Source organism: Physeter macrocephalus, chromosome 4 (genome assembly GCF_002837175.3).
Source record: "Physeter macrocephalus isolate SW-GA chromosome 4, ASM283717v5, whole genome shotgun sequence".
Classification (NCBI taxonomy): domain Eukaryota; kingdom Metazoa; phylum Chordata; class Mammalia; order Artiodactyla; family Physeteridae; genus Physeter; species Physeter macrocephalus.
The window spans coordinates 60,576,375-60,589,170 of record NC_041217.1 but is presented as its reverse complement, the minus strand read 5'-3'; the positions used below and the strand labels follow the sequence as shown (position 1 = coordinate 60,589,170).

Sequence of the window (12,796 nt, the reverse complement as noted above, 5' to 3'; positions counted from 1 at the left end):
TCTCGAGCAGGAGGCTGGGGAAGGCAGAGCTGTGCCTGAGGAGTCGGCCTAATCCTGAGAAAGGGAAGGTTCCTGGTACCAGTGTCCAAAGAGGTGGGGTCTTGATGTGTTATATGCAGATCATGGTGTATCAGAGTATCAGTCAGAATTCTTTAAGTTGCAAGTGACAGAAACCCTGCCAAATTAGCATAGTGAAGAAGAAAATTCACCGGCTCATATAACTGAGGAGAACAAGAAAATTCAGAATCACATATTATTTCATCAGCATTTGTGAATGGATTCATTGCATGTTCCCCCTGCCCCCTTCTTTTTCCCTCTTTCTCCCTCTATCTATCATTCTCTCACCTTTATTTGCCTGTAAGCACTTTCCATGTAGTGTCCAAGATGGCTAGCTGCTGCAGCCCCAGGCTCATGGTATCAGCCTACCAACCCCATGGTAGGCTAGTCTGTCCTCCGGCTGTTCCAGCCAAAGTCCTGGGTCATGTGACCATGGCCTAAGAATATGGGAAGGGTCCTTTCCCAAAGTAAAATCAGGGTGAACGCTTCAAAGAGAAGCCATAATATGAAGTGAAGGCTCACTGTGTGCCAGACGCTGTTCTAGGCACTTGATACAAATAAACACACTGTTCTTTTTTACAGGAGCTGGGCTTCAAACCCAGGCAGACTTCAGAGTCTATACACTTAACCATCATGCCACAACAACCTCTGACAAGTATAGGGTAACAGCAATATGAGCAGGAAAAAAGTCCACTATAGGTCAATGAAAATCAGAGTTCTAGGTAAAGATATGAGGTGGGACTAGAACATATCCAAATTTATAGAATTAAATCAGGGAAAGCGAGGGCATCCACCTTTATATTGTAGTAATTCTGTTTTTGCAAAGCAAGGCATTTCTAGAATTATTTCTTGGGAATTAGCATGCAGGCCAGTTTATTAAAACACAATAGATACCTGTCTCAATATTCTATAGTGTTGCCTTGTTTGTTAACCCAAAATGATATTGATCACTCCCTCGAGTGACAAGATTTGGCTTTGAATGACTTGAAGCTGTTGACAGTAGTCTAATCCAGTAGACATGTCACCGTCTGTGGGAATATTCAAGAGAACTGAAGGCAATTCCCAAAGAGGACTGACTGATACTTGGAGCCGTGACAGTACAGACAAGGACATGCACGTCCAGCCTTCCCTGGTGACCTGACTGAGAGGGCTGGCTCTCTTTCGCAGGAATAATTTCCGATACATTTATTCAAACTTCAGTCATGTTCCAGTGGTGTAAAGTGATTTATTTGGTCATGCCAGGACGTGGAGAGTGTGGGAGTCTGAAACACCTTCGTGTCTGGCAGCAGCACTGGCCAGGAGAGTGGTAATGTGAGTCACACTTGGATTTGCTTCCATTCAATGGGCCCTGGGTAAGCTGGCCGCCTGCCAGGAAGCCTTCCCTGGCTGGGACATTCCACATCCTCTCTCTTGTTAAAGTACACCCCTGGGGAATTTGCTGGGGCTTGTGCCTTTCCCTCTCCAGGCCTCCTGGCAGAGTCTGGGGCTTTGGATTTCCCTGGGTGGTCAGCTCTTTGACCACGTTCCCCCCGCCTCCTGGAGAGGGTTGTAGCCGAGGACCTCAAGGGTAGCACTCAGCCCGGGGCTCTCTGATTCTGGCGTTCACTGGTGTCCCTGCTAATAGGGCCACTAGAGAGCCACCAGGTCAAGTAATACTTTATTCCTTTTTTTTCCCCCCATCTTTCGGATTGAAAGTTTTGCATCCTATTTTTATTCTTTTAGTGGCTACCTTTATAACGTTAACACTCATATTCAACTTAACAATGACCAAGTTTTGAAGGCTAGTCATTCATCAACAAATAATTATTGAGTTACCTACTATGTGCCAGGCACTTGTCCAGGTGCTGGGAAAACAGCCATAACCAAGTCTGCCCTGAGTACAAACCAACTTGGAATATTTTTACTCCAGTCATACCTCTAAGAGCTTCCATTTTGCTTAGTGTTTTAATTTCATCTTGTTTTCAAAGCTCCCAAGTTAGCTATTTTTATAAAATTTGTTGTCGATGTTTAACTTTTAAAATTTAATTTTTTGCAGTTCTGATTTTACATTCATCCATATATTTACCATTTTCTTTTCCTTATTTCTAGATTCAGTTTCCTTCATGAATTGTATCTTTAAGGGGATCATTCAATAAGGAGTGATTAGTAAACATTCAGTCTCTGCTTGCCTCAAAAGTATATTGTGCCCTCTCTTGAATGGTATTATAGAACTTTAAGGCAAGAGTTCTTTTCCTTAGCACTTCCAAGAGATTATTCCACTGTTTTCTGGCCTCTATTTTCTTCAAAAGAAGAGTCTGCTGTTTATCTAATTGTTACTTCTTTACAAGAAATTTTGTTTTTACCATTTTCTCTTTATCTTAGTGTTTGTCATTTTTCGTTGTGATGCACCTTGGTATAGACTTTTTCTGACTTATCCTGAGAACTTGATATGCTCTTTTGTTCTAAAGACTCATGTGTTTCTTTAATTCTAGAAAATGTTCAGTTATACCTCTAAATAATGCATCAGACTTAATGTAGGCAGTGTAGGTCCACCCTAATGTAAGTTGGATGCTTTTGACTCAAGTAACAGACCCCTAACTGAAAATAGCTTTAAAAATAATTTTTACAAATGTATTACTTTGCATAACCAGAAGCCAAGATGAAGGTGACTTCCGGATTTGTTGATTCAGCAGCCCAAGGATCCAGGCTTTCTTCTTTACCATGCTCAGCATGTTGGCCTAGCACCTCTAATGATCCCAAGGTGGCTGCCACAGCTCTGTGCTCTCTTGACCATTAGGAAAAGATTTTTCTTCTAGTGCCTTTGTGAGATCAAAGCAGCTTTTCCCAGAAATCCACTGACTTCTCCTCCTGAATAATCTGCCAGAATTGCAAGGAGAAGGGCAACACAATGATTTGTTTAGCTCACTCAAGACTCTGAGAACCAGGGGTCTGATCAGCCTTCTCTGAGTCACTGGAGGAGGATTGGACACCAAAACAAAGTCAGAGGTCTGCCAGTAAGGGAAAAAAACCTGACACTGGTTGCTGGATAGGCACCCAACAGTATCTGCTACCCTTTCTCTCTAATCTCTCCTGATGCCACTTCTTTTGAACATATGTTGAATCTTCTTAACCTGCTCTTCATGTATCATGACTTTTATTTCATATTTTCATTTTCTTAATCTTTTTTTGTTGCATTCTGGGTAACTTCCTCAGAGCTGTTTTCCAGTTCACCATCTTTGTCTTTAGCTAAATCTGCTGTTCTGCATACCCATTGTGTTTTACATTTTGTTAGCTAAAATTTTAATTTCTAGAATTTCTATTTGGTTCTTTTTCACAATTGCTTATTATTTTTTTCATGATGTCTTATTCTTTCATTATGGTTTCTACCTCTTTTCCTTTTAAAGCTTTAAATTGTATTTATATTATTGTCTCTTTTATATTTTTCTATTAATTCAAGTTCTGGGAATGTCTATTCTCCAGGTTTTTGTTTTGTGGATTCTCCCTCATGGCAAATGCTGTAAACTCACTTTCATTAAATGTTTGTTTTGTGAGTGTGGAAATTCACTACAGAGCCATTTTGTGTTTACTTTGGCCAGCATTAATTTTTGCATGAATTTATTAGCTTGGATTTCTGCACCACACAGAATTTATAAACTTGGTACCCTCATCAGCATGGCACATGTCTCAGTGTTTGATTTCTCATGGAAAAAAAACTTTAGTGTTCCGCCTAGAGCTTCAGGTAAATGACTGTTTTTGCCACTTCCCTTTGCCAGTAAGAGGAGTTTTTCTGATTCTTTTTCATGGAGGAGGCAGCCCTTCTATAACCCACTCTTTAGGCAGGATATTGGTTCCAGTTCTCTGCATTGTGGAACCCAAAGTCATCCTCCCACATAAAAAACCTCAGCCCTAGGGGTCTTAGACTAGGTCTAATACCCTTTTGGCCACAGTTGTGAGATTACAACTCTGGCTTTGAGTTTTCTCTCCGTTTCTGTTACCTATGGATTTCCCTTTCTTTTTCCAAGGTTGGCTTTTTTTTTTTTTTTAACTTTGGATCATATCTAACCCAGCCTTTCTATGAATTTGGAGTAGGAAAGGTGTTCCTGTCAGCTGAGTTCACCACGTTCCCAGAAATGATTCCCATAATAAGTGAGAAACACTGTGCTTTGCTTGGGTAAAGTAATTATACCTTATAAAGTACTTCTACCTTATAAAGTACTTCCTGTTCACTGTCTCATTTGCCTTTTTTTCTTTATTTAAAAATTTGTTCTTTTATTTGTGTTTATTTTATTGATGTATAATTGCTGTACAATATTATATACGTTACAGGTGTACAAAATAGTGATTCATGGCTTTAAAGGTTGTACTCCATTTATAGTTATTATAAAATATTGGCTATATTCTCCGTGTTGTACAATATATCCTTGTAGCTAATTTTATACCTAATAGTTTGTACCTCTTAATTCCTTAGCTCTATATTGCCCTGCTCCTCCCCTATCCCCATGGTAACCACTAGTTCTCTATATCTGAGTTGGCTTCTTTTTCATTATATTCATTAATTTGTTTTAATTTTTAGATTCCACATATAAGTGATAACATATAGTATCTGTCTTTCTCTGACTTACTTCACTTAGTGTAATAGACTCCAAGTCCATCTATGTTGTTGCACATGGCAAAAAGTAGGGTTTTTTTTTACATTCTTTTTTTTATTGTGGTAAAAGTCACATAATATAAAACATACTGTTTTAACCATATTCAACTGTACTGTGTTTTTATGAAAGGCATGGTTCGTCCTCACTCCCAGGGAGCAAACAGTCCATTGGGGATAAAGAGGAGCATGCTGGTAATTACAAGACATATTAGGGGAACACTATGCTTTGCTTGGGAAAAGTAATTATACCTTATAAAGTACTTTCTGTTCATTCTCTCATTTGCCTTCTATATTATATTTTTAATTTCTTAATTAAAATTTATTTCTTAATTTATTAAAATTAATTTAAGAAATAAATTTAAAATTTTATTTTATTAAAATTTATTTCTTAAAATAATTTCTTAATTCTTCTGCATTCTGGGAAATTTCCTTGAACCTGTTTTTATATTTATATTTGAAGAGTGGGTTCATACTGATGCCTACAATAACCAAGCTAACACCACAGGGTTCTTCTTCACCTGTCTCTATTCTATAATTCGTATATCCTTTCTCCCATGATTAGAAATGTGTTTCCCAACATAAGCATGTATACTCAGTTGCTGTATACTTAAAACACCATTAACAACATCTAACCTACTAAGTAAACTTAGTTGTTCTCTTGTCTTTACAATATGTACCATATGTACCATTAAGAGTTTACAGTCAAAATATCATATTTAAAAGCTACTTGACTTAATTCTTTTCTCTGTGTGATTATGTTATAATCTAATATATAGTTAGCCTTATTTTTTTTCATTTTGCAATCAATTTTATATCTACTTTTTGCATCCATTTTTTAGTATGTAAAATATTTACTTGGTTCAAAAGGCAAAACTGTAAAAACATACTGGGAGAAGTCCACTTCCATTTGTATCTTTGTTTCTGGTTATCTTTCCTATTTTTTCTTTTTGTATAAGTAAGCATATATTTATGTATATTTTGTGGGCAAATGTATTTTTATTTCCCCCTTTTTCTCACATATTTTCTTTTTATAACAACTACTGCCTCAATGAATAAAATAACCATGGGCATCTGTTACTTAATATTACGAACTTATGTCTTCAGGATAAATATCTAGAAATGGAATTGCTGGATCAAAGGCTCTGTGCCTGTGTAGCTTGGTTAGGTATTGCCAAATCCCCCTCCCTAGGGCTGTTATATTTTGCGTTCCCATGTGGAGCGTTGGAGAATGCCTGCTTCCTCACAGCCGCACCGGCAGTGAGTATTGCCAAGCTTTTGAATCTTTAGTGGCCTGAAAGGAAAGAAATGGTACCTCAGTGTAGTTTTAAAGTGCATTCCTCTTATTTTGAAGAAATATATCTTTTTCTGTGAACTCTGTCTTTTTTTTCTAGTTTTATTGAGATATAATTGACACATAACATTGTATAATTTCAGATGTACAACATGATGATTTGATTAATATACGTGTATATTGCAAAAAGATTACCACTATAAATTTAGTTAACATCCGTCATCTCATATAGTTACAATTTTTTTAAATGTCTTTTACTCAGTTTTCTATCTTTTTCTCTCTCTTTATTTTTAAGTTAGAATGATTAGTCCTTCTGTGATATGTTTTAAATATTTTCTCCCATTTTGTCATTTGTCTAACGACTCAGAATTTGTTTTCTTTACCACACTGTTATCACTTAGGCAGTTAAGTATAACATGCTTATGTAGGACTTTATTTTGAGACACCAGTTAATAATTTACTTATAAGAGTGAACAAAATTCAGAACTCAAAAAATAAAAGCAAAACCCAGAAATAAGCTTACAAAGACACAGACATAGAAGGCATAATTCTAAAGTATATTTACTGCACAAAGCTAGAGTACCTAACGTATTGCATAACTGAGTCAAAATTCAGAATATTTTAGCAGCCTGGAAGTACGGGCCAAAAGGCACAAAGTAAAATTTAGTAGACATAACGTTTTGTATTTAGGCTTAAAAACACTAATGACATAAATTTAAGCCTGGGGACACCTGCCTTCACAGAAACTCAAATGTGTGTAAACTTTGGGTTTTAATTGACCACACATTTATGTAAGTTCAGCAGGGTATTATGGTTGCCAAAAGAAAATGCACTCCTAGAGTGAATAGTATCAGAAGATTATCCTGATCATGGAGAAAATTGCCCCTTTATGTACTTACTAGATCATGTCCAGAACGGTACATTCAGTTTTGGGGTCCACAAATCAAGAGGGTCGTTGACATCGTGAGCAAGTCCAAAGCAGGGAGTCTGAGTTAGTAAAGAGTCTAGAAGTCACATCAGGAACCTGGGAGTTTTAATCTGGAGAAAAGAAAGCAAGTAATCTGTGAAGTATTAGAAGGCTGTCAGGGGAAGGAGGGATTCAAATTATTTGATGTTACTCAAGCTCGCAGCATCTGTGATTGTGACCTACGAGTGCACCTGTTGGTAAAGGGAGACTTTCTAACTAGCATTTAGGGCTGCTGGGAAGAGGAAGAGCTGCCTTCCTCATCTACCAGCTCCCTGTGGCCAAAGGTGTCTGGACAGAGGTGCCAGGTCAGGCAGGTGCTGTAGGGAAGGCTCTGCTGCTGTGTGTAGGCAGTCTAGGCACCAGGGTTCTTGCTTTCTGGCTCGGGGAAAGCAATCTTTCCTTCCTTTCCGGTGTATTCTCTTTGCTGGGAACAAGAGCAGGTGGGGAAAGTGATCTGTGGGATTTTTTTGGCGGATTCAAGTAGAAGAAAATTTTGGAGAAACATTCGTCTGTAGGATTGAATGTTAAAATGTGTCAACCTTGAGTTTTCATCAAGATCCGGAGCCAGCATCCCAAGAGCAGGGACTGCCCCTTGTTGAGAACGGTATTTGTGGGCAAAGACCTCAAACTGTGCCTCCTCTTACCCATTTATCATTAGTGTCGGCTCCTTGCCCTCCCTCACTGTGGCTGATGAGAGCAGTAGTGATGCCTCAGTATGAACTGTACTTGTTTAAACCCTGCTTAGGGATCTCAGAATGATCCCTATGATAATCTTATTGTCCAACTTTAATGGGCACATGAATCAACTGGGGACGGCATTAACGTGCAGGTTCTGATTCAGCAGTTCAGAGGTGAGCATGAGATTCTGCATCTCTAGTAAGTGCCGCGTGATACTGATGCTGCTGGTTCAGGGTCCACCCTGCATTGCAGGAGTCAAAAGCAACCGTCCGCCTAGACCAGGTGGACTGAATCAGAATCACCTGCCCTGTGGTTGTCTAAAATGCAAACTCCTAGGCTGTACCTCTGTTCTCTGGGACCAGAAATCTCTAGGGATGGAGCCCAAGAATCAGCTCTTTGAGCTGGTACTGCAGGTGATTCTTAGGTACATTAAAGGTTTTGAACCACTTGTCCTGGGGAGAATGGATAGGGTGGTTTAGACTCGGGGGGCGGGAGTGGACTTCCCTGGTGGCTCAGTGGTTAAGAGTTCACCTGCCAAGGCACGGGACACGGGTTCGAGCCCTGGTCTGGGAAGATCCCACGTGCCGCGGAGCAACTAAGCCCGTGCGCCACAACTACTGAACCTGCGCTCTGAAGCCCGTGAGCCACAACTACTGAGCCCACGTACCACAACTGCTGAAGCCCGTGCACCTAGAGCCCGAGCCCCGCAACAAGAGAGGCCCCAGCTCGCTGCAACTAGAGAAAGCCCGCACGCAGCAACGAAGACCCATTGCAGCCAAAAGTTAAATAAATAAATAATTAAATAGATTGGGGGAACACATCGTTCACGGGGACACAGTGAGTCGCCTAGAAAGTCGGTTGTAGAAAGCTGGCCACTTCTCTAGAGCTTGCATGGGGACGACTGGCTGGGTGACCTGGGGCCTTTTCAGCTCTTCTGTAAAGTGCACATGCTATGGATTGATGACTGCTCTCCTGTCTCTGGGTCTTGTCTTTCCAGTCGTCCAGCATGCTCTGCCCACCCCCCGCCGAGGCGCACTGACCATGAGCCTCAACTCCTCCCTCAGCCACAGGAAGGAGCTGAGTAACCTCACTGAGGAGATCGGTGGCCAAGGGGGCGTCGTCGTCACCGAGTTCATCGCCATCGTCGTCATCACCATTTTCGTCTGCCTGGGCAACCTGGTAATCGTGGTCACCTTGTACAGGAAGTCCTACCTCCTCACCCTCAGCAACAAGTTCGTCTTCAGCCTGACCCTGTCCAACTTCCTGCTGTCCGTGCTGGTGCTGCCTTTCGTGGCGACCAGCTCCATTCGGAGGGAATGGATCTTCGGTGTGGTCTGGTGCAACTTCTCAGCCCTCCTCTACCTGCTCATCAGCTCGGCCAGCATGCTCACCCTCGGGGTCATCGCCGTCGACCGGTAAGCTTGCATCACACTCAGAGAATCGAAGGGTTTAGGAGTGTGGGCAAAGGGGGAACCTGAGAGATCATGTGGGCTGTGCCTTCCAAGCTGCCTCAGTTCCTCGGGAGGGTGTCGGGTCTGTGCTGGGGAGGGTGAGAAAGCAGAGTTCTGCCTCTTCTTCTGTCCCCTCAACCAGAGCACCTCTGATTTTATCTGGTCTAGCTTACATGTAGTTGGGGACTTCCCTTGTGGTCCAGTGGTTAAGACTCTGCGCTTCCACTGCAGGGGACGTGGGTTCGATCCCTGGTCAGGGAACTAAGATGCCACATTCTGTGCAGCGTGGCCAAAAAATGAGAAAAACAAATTAGAAAAAAAAGTTCTAGAAACTTCTGCTTCTCAGTTGATAGATGAGAAACAGAAGCTGAGGAAGGTGACGTGGCAGAGGAGGTATCAGATCCAGGTCTTCCCCAAAGTGCTGCCTGCTCTCTGTTGCTTTGGGTTGGGCCAGAGCTGGACCGGGGCAGCCCAAAGAGGAAGTACTCTCTATCCTCCACAGTGCAAGGGCCTGAACATCAGCTCAGTCCTGGATGGAAGGAGAGCAGGGGAAAGGGAAGACAACGCAGGGAGTAAAGATGGTGGCACCTGGGAGAGACCTTGTGTGCTTTGAAACATCTGGGCTGTCCCTTCCTGTGGCATAGCTGGGTCTAACAGCAAGGAATAGCACTGCTGACGCCCCTCAGCTCTGTCTAGAAGGTTCTTCCAGATTCCTGCGTTAGGCTGTCAGATTTAGTTGTGAAAGTCCTGCAGGCTTTGACAGCGAGTTTCCGACCCCTGGAGTCTTCTTTATTAGGATTTTGCCAATGGTCACTTCATTCATCCCAGGCAAGGGGTCAGCTGTACAAGGCAGAGGGGGGAGATTCGGATTCTCTGTGATTTATAGAATTGGGGAGGGAGTCAGGGAAAACACAGAGGGGTTCCCCAGGGCTGTTGTCACTGGGTGACACAAGTCCGCTGGCTCCCTTGGGATCGTCCATTTTTGAGCCAATGAGTGGTGGCTGGATGGTCCACCCCAGGTGCAGGCCTCCACTAGGGCCAAGGCCATAATCCTTTCGGCTCTCTGCACCTGAGGGGGGTTAGAGTGAAGGAAGCCATTGGTCAGAACTAATCAGGTGGCTTCTCCAAATATCTTCTTTCCCCCCAACAAAAAATAATAATACCAAAAATAGAGTACAACAAGAAATATCCATAATCCCACCAATCAGAAGCCATCACTGTTTACATTTTTTTTAGTATACTTGCCTCCAGGGATTTTTGGCCGCATGCAGTAAATTTAGAAAATAGGCTCAAGGCACATGTGGTTTTGTGACCTGCTTTTTCGCTTAACAAGTGATTGTGAGCATTTTTCCCACCTGCAGATATCCCTGGAGAACATGATTTTTAATGGTTACATGGTATTCCGTCCTCTGGATGGACTGTAGCTTATTTTTATAGTCCCCTGTTAGCTTACTATTTTATGTAGCACTTTGATGAAGATGTATATTTGTGGAATTGTGTTTTCAGTCACAGTAAACACACTTTCAAGATTCTTGATGTGTAAAAGGTAGGCTCCCCTTCAGAAGCTTGTACAGGTTATTACTTCAGCCGCCATTCATCAGCATCCTATCAAGACTGGTAATAAGCACTGCAAACATAACGGGAAGTCTGTTGGCAGTAGGATGGGATGGGGAATCATTACGTTTGGAATATCCCGTCCTGGGTCCTGTGGAAGGTGGAGTGGGGGCCAACAGCTCAGGAGCAGAGCCGGGGAGTCGGTTTTTAGGTGCCTCTCACAGAACTGTGTATACATGGATGCTCAGTAAGTAGAGGCAGCTCTCGGAGGCTGTATACTGCTTACTTGGATCTGAGGTCTAGGTATGCGAGAGTGAGATTTCTCACCAGCAAGCATGACCGATTCTCAAATCATGCCATCAAAATGCATCAAACGAGAGAGCATTTGCCTCTTTCGATGCCTTGCTCTTTCACGCTGGGAATATTTGCAGGGTGTCTACTCTGTGAAAGGCCCTGTGCTAAATCCTCGGATGGTAGGATACAGCATGAGCAGGACGCAGCCCTTGCCCACCAGGAGTTCACAGTTTCATGGCAGAGGCTGACCCGTGGGTGCTGATGTGAACACAAAGCAGAATTAAGCACTATAACAGCTCCCGAGCCTGCTTCTCATGGCAGGGCCTGCAGCGCTCCGGGGAAAAGGTGGCATTTGAGCTAAGTCCTAACAGTGAATAGGATTGCAGGGGCCCTTCCGAATGAAGAAGCCGCCTCCATTTATTCATTTGATAAACAGTTATGGAGCACCTAACGTATGCCTGGCGAGGTGACTGGTGCTGGAAATGCACAGCTGAAGGAGATAAACAGACACGCTGAGGAATTCACAGTGTTGCGGGGATAGACATGTGGCCAGGTAATTTTAGGACCATGTGATGTGTACGTAGAGCCAGTGTGTTCAAGGTGCTGTGAGAATGCAGAGGAGTGAGCAAGGCCGGACGTGCTGTAAAAGCATGGCGCGTGGGACACAGCTGGAGACCAGGGGAAACAGCTGGCCATGGAAGAGGTGACTCACGTGAACAAATTGGCGTCACAGGTCCTCTCACTAGAGATTTAATCCAGGCACCCCAGACCCCACAGCCTGCGCCAGGGTCACCCAGTGACAGAGCCGTGAGTCGAGAAAGGGCTTCTGCCTCTCCCTGTGATGACAAGTCACCAAGGCCTGGTTGTCTCTGGAAAATAGATCATTTCCTCCTGCAAGTGTAGCAAGATGGATTTGGCCATCACAGTGCTTTGCCCAGATCTTTGACTATAATATATAGACTGCTGTAAAATTTGGTGTCTTCAAATATTTTCATGGCAGGTGCGATTAATTTTTTTTATTATTGGTCATTCATGTGGCTAAAAATACAAATTGACTGGACCAGCGAATTGATCATGTTCATATAAATGATCACCATCTGACCAGGATTTCAAACACCCCTTCTCCTGTCACCATTAATTTTAGGGAATTAAATTTACTTGATGTTAGTGATTTTGAAGGTTACATATTTGCCTTCTATGTTGGAAATCTAAAGATGCAGCTGTGTGTGTGTGTCTGTGTGAGAGAGAGAGAGAGAGAAACAGAGAGACAGAGAGAGGTGGAGGAGGTGGGGAGGAAGGAAGGGAGAGGGAGGGAAACAGGCGAGAGGAGGAAGTAGTAAAAGATAAGTGAGGAGAGAGGAGAGAAGAATAAGAGAATGGGGGTGGAAGAAAGAGATGGGAACATCATTAAGAAAGTTGAAGAAAACAAGGGCAGGGGGCTTGATCTCTCCTAGAATGTGTTACGTGCTAGTCACCTGCCGGGCACTGCACTATGCCGTTAACAAATGTTTATCCCAGCTAATCCTCACAACGACCCTATCAGTCCTCATTTTGCGGATGAGCCTAGCGAGGTTTTGCAAACTCGCCCAAGTCCACATGGCTGGTAAGTAACTTGCCCAGTTTCTGAGATGCTAAAGGCTGTGCTCTGAACCATTACACAATACGCAAAGTCAATTGTCAGTCAAATCCGACAACCAGTTCGTTTAGCTTAGGGTTTCTCGACCTTAGCACGATCGACCTATTTTTTTTTTTTAACATCTTTATTGGAGTATAACTGTTTTACAATGGTGTGTTAGTTTCTGCTTTACAACAAAGTGAATCAGTTATACATATACATATGTTCCCATATCTCTTCCCTCTTGCGTCTCCCTCCCTCC

General features: G+C 42.7%; 1 protein-coding gene across 5 annotated transcripts in view; it reads left to right on the top strand.

Moving 5' to 3' along the window:
• The window catches only part of GPR161 (G protein-coupled receptor 161), a 70,762-nt gene that overhangs the window by 35,141 nt on the left and 22,825 nt on the right, over nucleotides 1-12,796 (top strand). For 4 of the 5 annotated variants that reach the window (XM_028488682.2, XM_028488681.2, XM_028488684.2 and 1 more), the window contains exon 2: nucleotides 8,618-9,035. In XM_028488682.2, coding sequence (XP_028344483.2) covers nucleotides 8,618-9,035 — 418 coding nt within the window. Of the gene's footprint in view, nucleotides 1-8,479; nucleotides 9,036-12,796 lie in introns of those variants that run through there. The other variant, XM_028488683.1, reaches the window with a different exon arrangement.